Source organism: Trachurus trachurus (genome assembly GCF_905171665.1).
Source record: "Trachurus trachurus genome assembly, chromosome: 24".
In the NCBI taxonomy this organism is placed as follows: domain Eukaryota; kingdom Metazoa; phylum Chordata; class Actinopteri; order Carangiformes; family Carangidae; genus Trachurus; species Trachurus trachurus.
In genome coordinates, this window is record NC_139910.1 from 10,306,392 (window position 1) to 10,324,474 (window position 18,083).

Below are 18,083 nucleotides of genomic sequence, written 5' to 3' on the forward strand. Positions count from 1 at the left end.
TTCATAAAGGTTAAAACAAAGTCTGAAAATCATTTGCAAACATAGTTTCGCCCATGTTTGGTGGGAAACTACAGGTCTTATTAAGGAGAGAAAATCCAGAACTGACAAAGAAATATTTCACTCTGCCTGGTTTAAAAGTATTCTCTGTTTGTGTGTGTTTATGTTTTAAGATAAAAAGTCTGACTCAGCAGTAAATACAAATCAATTAAGATGATGAATTGCTTGCTTTGTGCATTGCCAATAGATCATTCAGTTAGGACTGTAGATAAAAAAAACCTTTGTCTTGAATTCTGCAACTTTTTAGTTCAAATCAAAATACAACAACAAACAGATAAATGCAAGCTGGTAGAAAACCTGCTTTTTATAATGTCTGTTGTTGAAGTTTCTAGTTTTTAATCTGGCTTGGCATTAACTACTGAACGTGTTTGTTTCCCCAACACGAATTCAGGAGACAGGAGAGACTGTAGCTGAGAGAAAACATATTGTTGCAATTTATCATCCAGCTATTTTATTCAACCTGGCAACTAGAATATTGTGCTTCTACAAACACACACACACACATGCACACATGTACGCATGTATACACAATACCACAGCTATTAAGCTCCTTGAGAAATGATGAATAAACAAGAGACTGTGTTGAGTGTCAGCACCTGCAGTGGCCCAGTTGTTGGACGACTTGTCTGGGGCGCTGTAGATGAAGCGTCTCAGGCTGGTGACAGCGTGCGAACCCACCAGGATGTAGCGGCCGAACGCTCTGCAGTCCACCACCCGGATGTTGAGAGGAGGGTGCAGGAGCTCGTTTTCTGGAAGGTCCTGACGACAAAGACACAACAACAAGCTGAAGTGCTAAGAAAGCAAAGCCGCCAGCAGAAGAGCAGACCAATTTCAAGTCAGGTTTCATGGTTATCGGTGGATGAAATATCTGAGGTGCAACTCACCACTTCAAACCATTTGACCAAGGTGCTGAAGTTGGGATTTTTCTTGTAGTTCTGGATGAGGGCGGATTGAACACCTCTTCCTGCGCACTCTATATCCACACGTGGCCGATCCACCTGAGCTAAGTTAATCCTCTTCAGGTCCCGTAAACCCCAGAATAAAACCTGAACCGGAGAAACAAAAAAACAGCGGCCCAGCAGTGAAGGATGAGGACATTTACAGATGAAAAAAAAATAAAAGCAGACCATTTAAATCTGACCTCAATACGGTAGCGGCTCAGGATGGGCCGAATGCCCAACGGCACCGGAAGAATTGGGCCACGCTCAGAGTCTGTCGGCCCTTCAAGGGGAGGAAGATCAGCCCGACCTCCTTGACCAATCTGCTCAGGACAGAGCGAGGGGAGGCGAAGCTGAGTTTACCAGGCTGCAGCACTTTTGACATCTCTGCATTATGATTAAGTGTGTGCAGTGCGCCAGATCTGTTTCCAATGGTTGTAATATTATCTATCGATTTGTTCTTTTCTAAATGTGCCAACTTTAAAGAAGTACAGAGAAAGTTAAAGTTAAAGTCATGGCAGAAGAGAGTAAAGACAAGCAACTGCAGTACAAACAGTACAAGAGTAGGATGTAGAGGGATGAAGAGAGAGAATGAAGAGAGCACCTTTATTTGAGGAACAGCAAAGTTATGGACAGCGATCAGAGCTCGCCTTATCTCCTCCGCATCGAAAGGAATCTGTAGGCAGCAGGAGGAGGCACAGAGAGGAAAAAAAGACACCAGACATGATGGATAGTTTGAAGCAAAGTGGAGGTAAAATGAATATGTAAGTGGATGGAAGCGTACAAGAAGGACGGCAGCAGGGGAAACAAATAGAAATGGTAATGTAAGAGGGCAGGAGGAGACGTGCAGAGAGAATAAATAACAAGGAACAAGGAGTATGTGATGATGGAGGTGGAGTGATAATGGAAATAGGTAAAGGCAAAGTGGTGAGTTATAAATAATAAGAAAAACAGAAAGAAGAGCCCAATTTTTCTATTTCCCTCATGCTTTGCAAACTCCTTTTTATGTTGTTTCTCCTATTTATATTTACAACCAACCCATAAAGTAGTGACATGCAGTCTCCAAAGAGGAAAACCCTATGGAGTTGCATGTGTGTGCATGCATAATATAAACACGTTCATTAGTCTGTGTCTGTGTGTGTGTTCGTGTGTGTGTTCTTGCATATTTCACCTGCAGCAGTTCAAAGGCGGCCAGCAGCTCCCCCGCCGTGCAGTTCCCTCTGAATATCTGGTAATACTCCAGCTGCGGTGGGAACCTCGGTGGGCCGTAGTGCTCGTCGCACATCTTGATGGTCGGCTTGGCGAACGTCCGACCTATGAACTCTGCCTTGCCCTGAACACGACATCATGACAGCAGGAGGTCGGGACAAGGGAAGGGAGTTAGACACGAGTGTGGGAGGTGCAGTTTCCAGGGTGACCACTCGGTGTCAGTGTTGGTCAAATCAAGGTGGTTAAAGGTTATTAAAAAAAACATGCAATTCACAGAGGAAAAGCTTCACTATGAAAAATGTTGACTGTTAACATGTGGCGATTGCGGAGTATAACAACAAAAGAGATTTCTATAAACACTTTGCAGTTTATATCTGTAACTGTTGCTTCTGTTGTTACAAATGAAAAAGGAAAGGTTAATTTTCCCGAAGCTTTTCCAGGGTTCATCAGCAGCTATCAACCAAACAATTCACATAACAACAACAGCCTCCAGTAGCTATAAAAAAAGGGATTTATACAGGCTATGAAACACTGATGGTTATACACTCTATTTGGCAGGACAGCGTGAGCGAGGTCAGAGGTAATGTGCGAGACAGGGTGGACGAGCAGGGTGGACACAGTCGGAGGATGAGGGATGGAGAAGCAAAGCAGATTTTAGTTTTAGTGGCGCAAACAAACAAACTCCTTTAAAAGTAATTTTTCTCTTGGATGCATCTGTCCATTCGTGTGGACTGGGATCCTACCACTGTGTCCTGGTCGAAGATTTCGATCACGATGATCGGCGGGTCGTCTCTCAGCTCGCTGGCCTCCCCGAACAGCTCCACGTCGTCAAACACCAGCAGCTGGTCCCACGTGGGACACAGAGTCTCACTCAGCACCTGAACAACACACGACACGCAGCAGACTCTCATTCTCAGGCGCCGTTTGTCAGATACAAGTTAAAAACACATGTGCACATTCACGTTCCTACCTCAGTAAGCTGGCTGTGTGTGGAGAAGAAGACACGAGCGAAGGGATCTGAAAGCCCGCTGCTGTCGGCAGCAAACAAACTGCGAGCCTGGTACATGTGGGCTCTGAGCTGGAACACCTGCTTCACTGTTGGACACACATGTATTGACATATTAACCGACAATCAATCCCATGACAGACAAGTGAATCAGAAAGTAAGTCTTTGTTTGGCTGCTCATTGATTCTTTGGTTTAAACCAAATGGTTGATCAAGAGGAAACCTAATGCAAAGCTTTATGGTGAAGAGAATAAAGTGAAAGAAACTCAAAACTCCAAAACTTAAATTCTTCAATCACTGCAAGTTTAGCATCAGCAAATTACTACGAGGACTGACTCTGGATCAGCTGCTCCGATGCGTTCAAGTGTCTTTTGCAGTCATTTCTGGTGTTTAGAGCACTTACTGTTGTAGACGAGGCTGACGGGGGGAACGGACTGAAGACCGGGGCCCATTTTAGCAGCTTTGATCTCTTCAAAACCATTAGGCAGACCACTGAGGAAGTCCTTTCTCTGCTTGTTGAGGCCCAGCCACAGATACAGCTCCAGCTTGGCCTGAACGGTCCAGCCTGCAGGACCGAAGCCTTTCTTACCAGGCAGCTGTGGACACACAACACAAATTAACTTAATAGCTGTGACGACTTTCCTGCAATTAAAGCACTCCACCAATGGCAAAAAAACACTTGCTTTTGACTCTCTGGTGTTTACACTCAATCATTAAGCATGTAGACAATGTTACAAGGAGGTCCGGTCCATAAATATTAATATTAGTATTGATTTTCAACCTCCTCCCCAGGAAGCTGTCACAGATTTACAAGCCTATTAACCGTTAACCGTTGTCGATACTAATCCTGTGTCAGGACTATTCACTAATACTGATCATCTGACATAATGAGAGGCCTCGTTCAGCTGATTCATAGTGTCTTTTCGGGACAGAGGAACAGGGAGAGTTGATCTTACCTTGAGGAAGACAGCTTTGACTTTACCACAGTCTTTGCCGGTTTCCTCGTCCACTATGGAGTACAGGATGTCTTTGGAGGGAACGCGGGCGTACGCGACGCGCTTGTTGTTGCTCATCATCCACACGAACACATCTGGGATGCTGTGTTGAGGCTGGAATAAATATGCAGAAGAGCTCTCATTAATCACAGTGTCCTTCCCCCAGCTATAATCTATCTATATTGTCAAAAGTTAATTCCCACAAAATTAAATCTGTACCTCGTCAGCGAGGAAACGAAGCCTCTGCAGGAAGTGCTGCGCGAGCTTGAGTTTGTCTCTGAATGTGTTCTTCTTCACCTGAGTCCTAATCTGCTTGGCCTGCTGCCCCATGCTGTCCTGCAGGAGGAGGAGGAGGAGGAGAGCAGTGATGATGAAGCTCACTTATACAGATCACACAATCTAATCAAATGCAAGTGGATTTAAAAAACAAAACAAAAAATGAAGTGAATTATTTAAAAACCAACAGAGAAATCATTAACTTTACAATACCTTGTTAATTACTAATTAACCTCTTTATCTAATAAAAAAAATAGCATTCCTCTTGCATCTCTTCTTGAATCAAATTAAAAGTTCACTTGCAACACAAAAACAAACATGGAGCAGAGGGAGAGTGGGTTCAGAGAACGAGATAGCATTGCAAATGAAATGCAACGAATTATTGAAGGTAGCGAAAAAGTAATTTAGAAATTAATCTCCTCGAGTGGCCTTTCCAGGGACTAAGGCGCTGGTATTAGTGGCTGAATCGCAGCAGAAATTGATGCCTCTAGTCACTTCATCTTCTCTGCTGAAAACAAATGAAATCGTACCATCTCTCTCATGCAGGACTTGAGCCGTTCTCGGTCCAGTTTGGTTCTGCCGGCCTGGTTCACATCCTTGTTAGCCAGAGTGACGAAGCGACTGGAAATGACCAGGAAGCAGGAAACAGAGGTGTGACTTAACTCTGTATAAATTCATTCTGAACAACTGAAAAACTTTCACACCCCAAAAAAACCCTGAATGACATGAAGAGAAAGAAGAAACTTTGAAGACAGCGTTCGTTTCTTTCACCATGACTGTGTTTTAGAGCTGCTAGCTTCACTAACTGCAGCTTTGTCTGATAAAGATTGCAGGGGAAAGCTTTAAAATGATCATCGTTCATTGTTTTACATCGTCCATTACAGGATAAACTCTCTGTATCATTTCTGACCACTGTGTTTTGGGGCCAGTTTTGATAGAGGAGCATTGAAAATGAATATTATTATGCAGCTTGCCTGCAGCCAACGCTGAGCTCCTCCAGCACCCCCCTGAGCCTGCGCTCTGGAAAGGCCTTCTCTGTCTTAATGACCTCCTGAACATCATTCAGTCCTTCCTCCTGCAGAGACACAAACATACTGGAGCTTAGCACAAAACACATTGTTAGTTGTTAATCCAAATATTTAAATCCAAAACAACTTTTATAAATGTCAAACACCAGCTATCTGCACATACTGAGGTGGACTCTAACTAAATGTAAATATGAATATTTAAAATAGTTTTAAAAGTCACCTGAAGAAACGACATTAGTGACAAATTCAGGTTTTTAATGATCAATGTGACGCCCAACTGTCTGTTGTCACTTTATATTACTTTCCTTTATATATTATACATATTATATTGATGTTAATTGAGGAACTTTTGCATAAGCAGGACTTTTACTTACAGCAAAGTATTTTCACATAAAAGTACAGTATTGCAACTTCAACTATACCACTAGTACATATTACTTTACCTACAGTATATTTAGTATTTTTACTTAAGAATAATGTTTTCTTCTTCTCATTATTTTATTTCTCTTTTAATATAAGAGATTTGTAAGCTGAATCATATTTTCTTTTCTTTGTTGATTTATTGAATAAACCGGACCACGTGCAGTGTGCAGACTCAGAGAGAAGGAGCTCACTGACCAGCTTGTCTGCGATCTTATCCATCATATTGGAGTTGTAGAGTCGCCTCCTTTGGTCCTGCCACCAGCTCTTGATGTAAACACATGGCTTCTTCTCAAAGTAGGGGAGGTGGAAGTAGTTTCTGTAAAAGTAGAAACAGAAGTCACTTAATGTTCAGTTTATGACCTTAAAGTTTAATGGACTGTGCAGCTGCTTTCTCAATACAGCTAATTATCGCCAACAATCTGCTCCTGGCCGTTATTAAATGTGCTATTTATGATGATTGTGAAGCATTTAACAATCAGTTTGGTCTTGGCTTCATTAAATTGTGAGTTGAACAGCAACACATTTGCTTTCCTATCCCCCTGTGACCTTTGACCCCTGACCTGTCGGTGATGACGGGCTTCATGGGCGGAGTGGTGGACACGGAGACCAGGTCCCCGTCCTCGTCCGCCTCGTCCTCGCTGGAGTTCTGGATGAGCTCGCTCTCCTCCTCTTCATTCTCCCCGTCTTTCTTCTTCTTCTTCGCCGACGACGGCTTGCTCACGCCGTCTATCTGGTTGCCGTAGTTGCCTGTGACATTACAGAGCTTGTTATGGCGCGTGCGCAGCTACAAGAGCCACTTATTTTACTGTATCTTGATTACACTTGTAGAGTGCGGTATAAGAGTTAGTATAAACAAGATTAGTTTAAACTGAACTCACCTATTGTGATTTCAAAACTTATCGTTTTGTCCCCAATCTTCCTGTCGATCATGGTGGCCTCCAGGAAGGATCCAAACAGGAAGAACTCTTCTATTTTACCTGTGGCGCTCTGAAGTGGTGAAGAGACAGACATGGAAGAAAAAGTGAATCATTTTATTGGAGCTAAGTGCATTCGTTTTATTGTCTGTGTCTGTGGAGCCGCGGCTGCAGAAGCTTCTCTTTATTATTCACTATACACACTCCTGTCTTGTCTCTGAATTACTGAGCCATTTAGTTTAAGCATTAGCATTGTAAGTACACTAATCTCTACTATGTTTTATTATTCCACATGGTTGTTGTTAGAATATAAAATATTAATCATTTCTCCTTAAAGATTTAGCACTTTCAAGATGGCTCCCAGGTAGCCAATAGATCTTGGTCCTAAATCAAACCCTAATCCTTATCTGAACCCTGACCTGCTGCCTGAACTCAGCTCGGAAATGGTGGGAAATGTCCATAAAATGTCACAGTGACAGGAGACGTCCAGCAATTATGACTTAAAAAGTAGTTTACATGAACAGAAAATCAAGACACATGGGGGGACGGGACACATACAATCTTAGTTGAGGCTGAGTTAACTTGCTTTCTGAGCAAATTTAAAGTATGAGTCATTAAGTGCAAAAAAAAAGAAAAGGCAAGCATCACTGAACAAACTCTCAAATGAAAAGGGGAGGGATGAATCATTTTAGCTGTCCGCTTTCAAATTATTATACTAGTGCATTAATTATTTCCTCCCAAATTTGTTTAACTTTAGGGTGAGCCCATAACAGCAGAACCTCTCACTTCATAAAACAGTCGTCAAAAATAGATAAAACCAGTGGGAAAATCTATGAACTCTAGGCTTTGAAAAATTAATGCAAAGCACGACCTGAATCTGAGTTTGCCATTAGTGGAAGCATCTTTGACTTGGGCTCACAGTCCAACTTTCTTTCTCACCTCAGAAGTCAGTTATTAGCATCATTTGTTGTGGTTCCCAGAGGATGACAGGATGACAAATATATCACTGATGCTCTTTTAATTTGTGTGGTAAATAATTTGTGAAACCAGCATAAAGTTTAATATTTAGAGGGGAGAGAAGTGAGCTAACTAAGTTTCATTCCTCGGAAATATTTTCTAAAATTAGTCATTTCCTTCTCCTTTAAGAAGAAGACTAACTAAATAAATAAAATACTTGACTGGCACAGACTGATGCTGGCCTGAATTACTGTGGATCCTGGGGGAGACATTTACACCCTAACAGCCGTGAGGGTGAATTGCTGGCGAGTTCGCCCCGGAGCTCCACATCTAAGGTTTCTGATTTCCCCGGTGAGCAGTTTGTGAAATGTGCCAATACAATGGTGGATAATGGCATCACATTGTTTCTCCCGGGGTCAGGAGGTCAAACAACTCATGAACGACAGGTCAAGATAACAGCTTTTCTTTGCTATTGTGATAAGTCTATCATATATCTCGCCGTCTTTACCGTCTTCTTCTCACCTCTGAGATGTTGGAGACCCCCTCCACTGAAACCTCAGTGGAGCTGATGATCTCAGGCGAAGTGGTGTCCAGCACCTCCACAGCAACGGAGAGCAGGAGACGCGCCCTGAAGGACACGCCCTCTCCAAGTCCGTCGTTCAGGTCCTGGTGCTCGTCCATCAGAGTGTACTGACGAGTGGAGCCGTACATGTTGACCCAGGCCGGGCCCAGCGTGGGCAGGAAGCCTGGAGGTGGCGGGTGGAGAGGAAATGTGAAATTTATGTGGAAACAGAAACAGAAAAAGAAAATGCAGACAGATAAAAAAAAAACTGGCAGCAGTAACTGGTGCCAAATCATGCTGAACTTCTCCCTGTTGAAAAGCAAATGTTTAATTCTTCAAGATAAGTGTTTTGACTCTTGCACGGTTCCCACTCCTTTCTTGAAATCATTTTCCAGGACTTTTCCAGGACTGCTGCTACAGTCTGACAGACATACACTAACACATCCCCCGTCCCATTTGTGCTTTGGAGAATTGTTTTTTTTGACAGTTGTACCCTATTTTGTACATTTAACCAGTTTTTTTCTATGTTTATTCTCTTCTCACCCCCATGAGTCTGATTTAAAGATGTGCAACCTATGGCTCTAATTTATCTATGAAATAATCTCTTACATGCTTCGAAATTATGACAAATTTACCATAGAACAATGCAAAAACATGTTTTTAAACCACACCTAAAACAGCTCTCCTCTATCACCCATTAACCCAAAAGTTACTAGTTTTCTCACTAGGCACTTCTTTGGAAAAGAAATCCTTATGTCACAATGTGATAAAAAATTTTCCAGGACATTTGATGTTTTTTGCTAATTTTCGCTGTTGGTTCAGCGTCATCACTCTGAGAGAAAACACCGGAGACATTTCTATGTTTTCTTTGCATTTTACACAAGTACTGTTTAGTAATATTTTCCGTTCACTGGCTGCGTTAATACATTTTTAATCAAATTATTTAAAAAATAAACTCCAACAACTTCAAGAAAAGTATGATTTCAGACCTGTGAGAATTTGTCATAAATGTTGACAAAAGACGAAACTGTTTCACACATAATGTGTTTGATATAGTCTTGACTGTGACTCATTCACAAAGTTCCTCTCAGTGTATATCATGTAGTTGAGTTTAATATCCTCTGATGTACATATTGATTGGTTGTCAATTTGAATACATCTCATTAAACTCAAACAGCCAGTATTATCAGTGGGGCAGGTATGTCGGCTCAGCTAATTACTACATTCAGAAAAAAATATGAACTGGTGGTCTGACTCATTTTTTAAACCCAACAGAAAATCAATGCTAATAAGACAAAATGCTCACACGCTGCCCTGTGTGTCTTGACCCACCTTTGTCACCGTCATTCGATATCTTGCGCAGGTCGATAAAGTGAGTTCCTATGGCAACGTCGTTGACCTTATCCGAGTCTCGTATCTGGACCTTCAGGCGTTTGCAGAGGGGAGGGAACAGCTCGGTGAAGATGATCTGCTCGTTCCAGATGGGCTCGTAACTGCTCTTCTGGACCGTCGTCTTCCCCTGGAGACACATGAAGGAGGAACATTGATTTCTCAAAGCGGGGACATAACAAACACGTCTGTGATGGTCAGGTATGTGTTTCTATTCTGTCCTTGCTTTTTGTTCGCTGTAATTGTTTCTTGTCTTGCCACAAAGAAATCCCTTTTCAAAGCGAAGAGACGGGACAAAAACCCACAGTGCTTGTTTTGTGAAGTAATTCATTTTGACTTAAAAAAAAAAAAAAAAAATCCTCTAAAATTGCCTTGTCTTTCTACGATGTTTCCTCTCTTCCATTGTTCAGCAATAAACCTCTCTTTCTCTGTTGGACTTTCACGCTAAAGGGCTGTGGAAATACAGAGAACAAATTTAATTTGTTTAATTCACACAACAGAAAACTCAAATTAGCTTCAGCAACACAAGTCTTTTATGCAGAGAGTCAGAGTCTGGAGTTTGTCCCCTCATTACCTTCACTGAGATAACTTTTGGGAGGGATCTCTTTATGGCCGGTGTGGACAGGGAGAATGATTACAGCAATTAAAAGCACTTAAATGAATATGGACATGTGGGCAATGTATTAAGACTTGAAAAATGGGAATTGTTATCCAGTGAAGCATTGATTTGAATCTATTCACAAAGTCAAATGGAGGATTTTTGGATTTTAATTATCTTTTCAAACACAGAGTACGATTATGTAATTAGTCAGAACCATTAGAAAGTGATATTTGAGTCACTGTAAACACTGTAATATCTCAGAAAAATTGAGCCGAGAGAAGTCAAATGTAACGACCTACAGTAAAGCTTTTAAAGCTCAACCCAAAACTTTTTTAATTTCCTCTCTTTTCTGTTTCGAATAATATTATGTCTTGGTTTATGAGACAGATGCAGCCTTGTCTTCATGTTTGCACACTTGCACTGTGTAGTAAGTGAGAAAGTGGTTTTCTCGCCTAAATTATTTAAATGAGGAGTAAGATCTTAATGTTTTTAAGGCAAAAATAAACAACAGTTGCTGTTCCTCTACACCAAAACACATTTTTCTACAAGTTAGACTAAAGTTTGGAAATCCACCTACGGATTCCTGCACTTGTTTACTATCAAACACACGGTATGTCCTGGAGGAGAAGTGATAATCCTCAAGGCAGCAACAACAGCTGTCAGACAGCAGCAGAGAACAGCAGAAAGCAGGATGTAGAGTTGGAAGAGTTACAGTACCTTCTGCCCAGCAAACTGCACTTGAACGTAGGGGTCCACCAGGTCTCTGTTCTCTCCTATAAAGGCCTTTTTCACATTCGCCATGATGCTGGTGTTCATTTTAGGAAGTCCCTCGGCGCGGTAGATCTTCACATAAAACCTCGCCCACTGCCTCTCCGCTGGGATGCCCTCTGGGAGCAGGAGGTTTCTGGAAGACAAATGACGGCACAACCTCTCATTGCGAGACAAGACTGGGAGTTATTGATTACTGTTAATATATACAGTATAGATTTATTACAATGGTTTCTGTTCAAATTTCAAGCCTATGATCTATTACTCACACATATATTCTTTGCTACAGCTTGTTTAAAACTGTGTATAATCTATCAACAAAATGGAAAATCAGTTCAATCCGATCATTAAAAAACTAATCACCCCTCTATGTCGTCTTCATCGGTCTCGTTGGCCTTGTGTGGAGTCTTGATGTTGTCGCCCTTCCCCACCACAGCGATGTCACACTTTACATAACCTTTGCATCCGGCCGTGATATCGTCAGGATCAGACATGATCGCCCACTTATGGTAGAACTGGTGTTCTGGGAAATAAAAGAAGACAATCAATGAAACAACCAAATATAAAAAACTACAGTCTTGTGATGATGTGGATGTGTAGATGAATTTTTCTGTATAAAAACAACTATGTGCATATTATTAGCAGTTATCACTGGTGCTACAGCCTGTAACGTACCAGGCTGAGAGTAAACAGTCCCAACGTCCATTTTGAAGGTTCCCACCAACGTCCCACTCCGAAGAAGGTTTTTAGAGTGAATCACCTGTTATGAAAGATTCCCAATGTGCAGAAAATACATCAATCTGTGAATGCTACAGAAAAACAGACAAGTTTTCATGTAATGTTAAACAAAGTGCTGCAGAATTTCTTCAGCCTTTTACATGAAACATAACCGGTGACTCCCTTAGATCAACATCATAAATGTAATAACTGGAAATATCTTTTTTATGGTGGTATAATAACTACTTTTCCCTGAGCCAAATATTTAAGTATTATCTAATTTTCAGTTATTTCTTTTGCAAAGTGCTGTGAAAAAGTATGAAATCTCAACAATGCAATGTTCACAGTTATTCTGCCAGACAAATCTGACAACAGTTTGTTGAGCTGGAGTGCAGTGCGTACTTTCAAGTATAACACATTACTCACCGAGAGCTTGATGATCTTGTCAAACATAACGTGGGGAGGGACGTGGAAGTCAAAGACGAAATACTGTGGAAGGTAAAGAAAAGATTTGCCCGTTAAAATCAATTCTGTTATTCACCCTGAAGATTTCAGGTTCAGAAGTCATCAATACAGAACTCAACAGAGGGACTGAGGCAACAGAGAGAAATGTGACATTCCCATTGATGGGTCCTTTGTATGGCGGTGAGAGTTTTGTTTGATGATGCACAGATTCAGTCCACACTGGGAGACCCAAACAAAGAACTAACCTTTAAAAAACACATATTTTATGCAAATGCACGCAGGACGCAGCTCCAGCCTGCAAGGTTTTTAATTCTTTAGAAGCAAAGATCAGAGACTTGAAAAGAAACGGCTGATTTACACGTCTGCATCATCGTCTTTGATGCCGTTTTGCAGCAGGAGTCTCTGTGTTGCCAAAAGTACGTTGTGTGCAGTTTGAGTTTCTCTGCACTTTGGCCAAATCTTAACTCCAGACTGAGACACGGCAAAAAGTCTCACTGGTCTCACTTTGTCCTTGTACAGTTGGTTTTTACATGCGTCCCCAACTCCCTTTAATCATTATGCAGATGAATTATGTAACAAGAAAATTAACAATTCAGAATCTATCTTTGAATGAAGCTCAATATTAAAAGATAAGAAATGGTAATGGTGGGGACTTTTGTGCTTTTTTCACCATCTATACTTTAAAATTAACCATTTACCGTATTTTCTGCACTATAAGGCGCACCGGATTATAAGACGCACCTTCAATGAATGGCCTATTTTAGAACTGTTTTCATATATAGGGCGCACCGGATTATAAGGCGCATAGAATAGAAGATACTGCAGTCAAACTGGGGTTACGTTATGCATCCGCTAGATGGAGCTGAGTATGAATCAACCAATTAACCAATTGATCCATATATAAGGCGCTCCGTATTATAAGGCGCACTGTCGTTTTTTGAGAAAATTAAAGGCTTTTAAGTGCGCCTTATAGTGCGGAAAATACGGTAATCTTATGCATCTGGAGCCACATGTGTATTTGCATGTCGATCTCTTCTCTCTCATTGCCTTGTCCCACTAACCCAAACAGAAACAAATGAAATGTGACATCATTAAATTTCTCCTGTGCTGCTGAACAAACAGAACCAACTGTGTCTCGGTGTGAGGACAGAGAAATCAGAGGATTACTGTCTCAGTCACTCTGGTTTCCAGTTTGTCCACAGGGGATTTTCAGACAAACAAATCGATGGCGGCAGCAGGACACGGCGATTCTCAGCATCACCGGCTAACACTTCCTACCGAGAGGGATTTCTCTGCTCATCAGACACACTTCAGGAGCTTCTCTCTAGTGCAGAGTGGTGTGTGTTGTATTTTAAAGTCAGTGAATCGTTACTGTACTAGACCATCAAAGAGAACAATGTCTGACAGTGTCTGTCCTACAGTACACTTAACTCTGTTCATGTCAGGGTTTCGCTTTCCCAGTTGGATACTGACTGACGTCTTCATGTTGAGAGACATCTTCCTCCTCTGACTGCACTACTGTCATAAGATACATTTACTGTACAACAACAAATTCTTTTGAAACTTGGCACCTTTCCAGGCACAAAACAATGATGTGAACGTGTGTGCAAAATAAAGTATTACAACATTTTAGAGGACTTGGAGGACTTATCTTATTGTGTTCAGATGTATCCTGTGTTTTCTGAATCCAATCTCAACCATCTTCAACAACAAAACTCAGGGGAACTTCAGTGTTTGCCAGAATATGATTTAAGGCAGATTGTGTCTCTTACATCCTACAAGTACAGCACTGCATTGATTGTGAATGAGGCACGGGCAAATGAATATATGAAAAATGTAAGTGATGCTGACATTCAGAGGGGGGAAAAAAGGAGGTTAGTTATGTTACATAAAAAAGTGTGTTAACAAGTCTCACCTCGTTGTAGTATGGGCAGTTTGTGGACTCCTTCATAGATGTGTACTTCTTGTCATCTCCAATCTCCACACACACCACAGGGTCCATGTTGAGCCCGATGAGCTGTCGGGCCTCGATCACCGTGATGCTGATCTGATGAGAGACATTAACACATGAGATCTGAACGCTACGACGAGCTGAGCTGAGCCTCCTCCAGCAGAGAGTCAACCAGCAGCTCCACTATCATCATTCATCAAAAAAACTGCGCAGTAATTACCCCCGAGGACAATTCAAAGGCAAACAATGCAAATTGATCTTTCACAGTCTTTAATGATGAGGCTGATTCCAGGCAATAAGGGCTTTCGCCAGATTTCACTATCTCCGTCTTTGGTTTAACTCTGACTGTGTGAAAAGGTTTCGGGATTCAGGCAACATCCCTGTGGTTCAATTAGTCTTCAGATGATGAAGAGAAACAGAGGGAAGTAAAAACGAGAGAAGGCGAGCATGAGTCTGCACCGAGACTTTACTTGATTTGACTGGTGTATAAATCTATTCATATTTTTAAGTTAAATAGGCCATGAAATTAGGCCACAGGCTCGTATTGGGGGACAATGTGTTCACAATTATTCCTTTATTTCTTTTTACTGATGTTGTGATGAATAAATTCAATAAGGCAGGCAAACAGCCGGAAGAATAAATAAAAGTATTTGACATAACACCTCAGTAAAACTCCAAAATTGTCATTGTTACACGTTCTTACGCTGCTTTTTGCACAGATTAAACAAACAAGCTAGAACCAAATGTTAATTAGTGAGTTGTTTGTCAGACAGGTTGTTTGTCTTTTCTTTGGAAAGAGCAAGGTTTGCTGTTTTTCTCTCTTGTGCTAAGCTAACCAGCTGCTGACTGTAGTCTTATATTAATGCAAAGACATTAGAGGGGTATTAATCTTCCTATATAATGCAGTTTCACCAAAGGAGCTGAAGCCAAGAGATGATTAGTTTAGTTTAGCATAGAGACTGAAAACAGGGGAGCAGAGTAGCTCATCTCCTTTCAAAGTTTAGAAATCCGTCCACCTCCAAAGCTTACACATTAACATACTTTATCTTGTTAGTTTAATCTGAATACAAATGTGGAAACGACTGTGTGGATTTAGAGGAGTTATCTTCTCTATGTTCTGAGCAGAGGTGCTGGGAGGTGGATCTGAGAGCAGCATCGATCTCAACATCTCACAGTCTTGCCAAGAAGGAGAATAAAAGTTTTATCAAAAATCTAAAGGATTCTTCAACCTGCCATTGGAAGCTACTCGTCTCTTCCATAAAAAATTCAGCACACATCGAATCGATAGAAGAGGACAAGTAGATAAATAGTAACACCCTCAATGACACGCAGATTCACCAACCTGCACACAAAGGTGCACAATCACGAACAACTGCAGAAACACACACATACCTGATAATCCACAGGTCGCCCAGAGCTCGGTTCCATCTTGATGTCTGGCTTTGACCTGAAGAAAACACACACATTAAACATAATCAGTGATTTTCATACAGTGGATTGACAAATTACAGACGAAACTGAGTGGGAACGGGGTCACAAGCTCCATTTTAGGTTTGATTCAAACTGTGATTACTCTGCCTTTTTCCATCTTCTCACTTGGAATAAGTTTAAATCTAGAAATGTATGCTATTAAATGGTAGCACTGTTCAGTCTGCTTCAATTTATTCAGCAGATGAAAGCAGCAGCATTAAATCTCTTCCTTTTACCAGTAGTTTCCTGTACTGTGTGGGTGTATGATCAAATCTCTTATACCTCTTATTCGACACATTGGTGGTGACGGCCGTGACAGAAGCCAGAGAGATGGTGTCTGGGTCCAGAGTCCCGGCGAGACGCATGGCCTTCCTGTCCAGGTCCTCCATGTCCAGGACCGCCGGCTCATCTAGACCCACTGAAAACAAGTAAATCAACTTTTAAAGTTTTATCTCAAAGGGCTCCAATAGTTTTCTATACTCAGTGCAAACAAAGCTGATTTTTTAAGCTGATCCATGAATAATAAATAAGTCAGTGGTTCCCAAACAGTATTTTATCCCAGCATGCCCAAGGCCTGAAACATATTTAGACCTTCAAGTTGAAAAAAGTAAAAGTACAAGTTCATTATTTGGCATGTTTTTGAGAAGTCTTTTTTTGTGTGTGTCTGTATTATCCTTGGGAATGGAAACTTAAAGGGAACATTTTTGGCAAATTGGCCCATTGCCATAATCCCTATAGTCTTAGCAGTAGGTTCGTTACCTTTAATTGTCGGTGCAAGCTACTTTTAGAATGGCGGAGCAGAGCCAATCCAACAACTCCAAAACGCTCTGGTGGACAATTTGTGACCTGCACATTCACCACGCTATGAGATAAAAACGGAAAGTTACCAGCATAGCTCTGAGCAGCTCACGGCTCTGCTCCGCTGTTCTAAAAATAGCTTGCACCGACAATTAATGGTAACGAAAATGTTGAACTATCTCTTTAAATCCAGTCAGAGTAGGAAAGGCCATTTTCATTGCTCCTTATCTATAGGATCAATAAAACATTTCAACATGTTAACATACAGGAGAGTCTTTTGTTGTCTGTTGTTTTACCTCCTCTCTTGTGATCGTCTCTAGAGCTCTTGATCTTGCCGAGCTTCATGGCTGAGAAAACTCCCTTCCCTGCTCTGGTAAAGGAGAGAGAGAGAGAGAGAGAGAGAGAGTTGATGGGAGGAAAGGAGAGAGGAAGGGGAACTGATATCATGACAATTAACTTCTGTCTGATTCGCTGCTGATCCATCCTCAGATCAACCATCTCCATGTGTGTCAATTTCACTCCCTGTTAATGAGCTCAGACCCTCGGATGGAGAGTCATTTACCTCACGTCACTGAAAGCCCCACTGCCCACTGACTGGACATAATCAAAATGCAACTCAACACCATACATTACCTCCATATATCATGGACATCTTTGTAACCTGGCTAGACATTTAATTCCAGTGGATTTAATCCCACCCACCCTCCGCCCCCCCCATCCTCATCAGCACCACCAGCATCACCAATTCTCCAGACCCTCAATCACAAAACAAGAGTATCCAGTGTCTCCACATTGATATTATCTGGATCACATATCACCACAACAACAAAGAGCTTATGATGTCAGCAGCAGGACGACAAATGAGAGGCCTTAATAATTAAAAATGAGTGTGACCGTCCAATTTGCTGCGGATATGGATACATGTCAGAGTATTAATGAATAGGAAGGTTTTTCTTTTGTTTCTTCAAGCATTCAGAGTCGAGTGTATCAGAGCCAGGCTTCTGCTTTGATCTAACTCAAAGCAGAAGAGGCACCCATCAACCTCATATCAGGGAATATGAAGAATTGGATGATTTTATGTAACTTGTGTCATCAACAATGTCTCAGTCGGTAAGTTCACGGCTGACTGCGAAGTATGATTTAAAAGTAAAAGCCTGGGGGACGAGAGAACTGGAGCCGGAGTCAAGAAAGACAAAGGAATCAGAGTTGAAAAGCTTCTCCAGTCAAATCAAATCAAGGCCATTCAGCATCACAGATAAAGCTCTTTGGATCCTCAGCCTCCATCACAGCTTGACAGATACATTTACAAGTGACGGACAGGTTTATAAAGTCGACAGAACACACATGAAAAACTTTGTGGCAATGCAGCATCTCCTTAATGAAAAAGATCAACTGATTATTAAATTGATAGAGAGCTCACAGGCAACGATTTTAATAATAAACATAATCCTCCAGGTTATTTATCAAGCAAAAGAGGCAAAAATTTGCACCGAAAAGCTACTGAAGTGTGACGCTTTGCACAATTTTCAATTTTTTATGATTGTATATTAAATATTTCTG

The 18,083-nt window shown here is 41.4% G+C and overlaps 1 protein-coding gene across 1 annotated transcript in view; it reads right to left on the bottom strand.

Moving 5' to 3' along the window:
* Window positions 1-18,083, bottom strand: part of otofa (otoferlin a) — a gene marked incomplete at both ends in the record, with an annotated part of 73,322 nt that overhangs the window by 11,040 nt on the left and 44,199 nt on the right. The window contains 24 exons of the mRNA XM_084000588.1: window positions 654-816; window positions 942-1,103; window positions 1,199-1,318; window positions 2,167-2,328; window positions 2,948-3,082; window positions 3,175-3,299; window positions 3,613-3,805; window positions 4,166-4,318; window positions 4,424-4,540; window positions 5,011-5,101; window positions 5,455-5,555; window positions 6,127-6,247; window positions 6,492-6,678; window positions 6,810-6,918; window positions 8,325-8,548; window positions 9,697-9,883; window positions 11,072-11,258; window positions 11,486-11,645; window positions 11,798-11,882; window positions 12,266-12,328; window positions 14,220-14,351; window positions 15,648-15,702; window positions 16,008-16,134; window positions 16,820-16,893. Coding sequence (XP_083856714.1) covers window positions 654-816; window positions 942-1,103; window positions 1,199-1,318; window positions 2,167-2,328; window positions 2,948-3,082; window positions 3,175-3,299; window positions 3,613-3,805; window positions 4,166-4,318; window positions 4,424-4,540; window positions 5,011-5,101; window positions 5,455-5,555; window positions 6,127-6,247; window positions 6,492-6,678; window positions 6,810-6,918; window positions 8,325-8,548; window positions 9,697-9,883; window positions 11,072-11,258; window positions 11,486-11,645; window positions 11,798-11,882; window positions 12,266-12,328; window positions 14,220-14,351; window positions 15,648-15,702; window positions 16,008-16,134; window positions 16,820-16,893 — 3,233 coding nt within the window. The remainder of the gene's footprint in view (window positions 1-653; window positions 817-941; window positions 1,104-1,198; window positions 1,319-2,166; window positions 2,329-2,947; window positions 3,083-3,174; window positions 3,300-3,612; window positions 3,806-4,165; window positions 4,319-4,423; window positions 4,541-5,010; window positions 5,102-5,454; window positions 5,556-6,126; window positions 6,248-6,491; window positions 6,679-6,809; window positions 6,919-8,324; window positions 8,549-9,696; window positions 9,884-11,071; window positions 11,259-11,485; window positions 11,646-11,797; window positions 11,883-12,265; window positions 12,329-14,219; window positions 14,352-15,647; window positions 15,703-16,007; window positions 16,135-16,819; window positions 16,894-18,083) is intronic.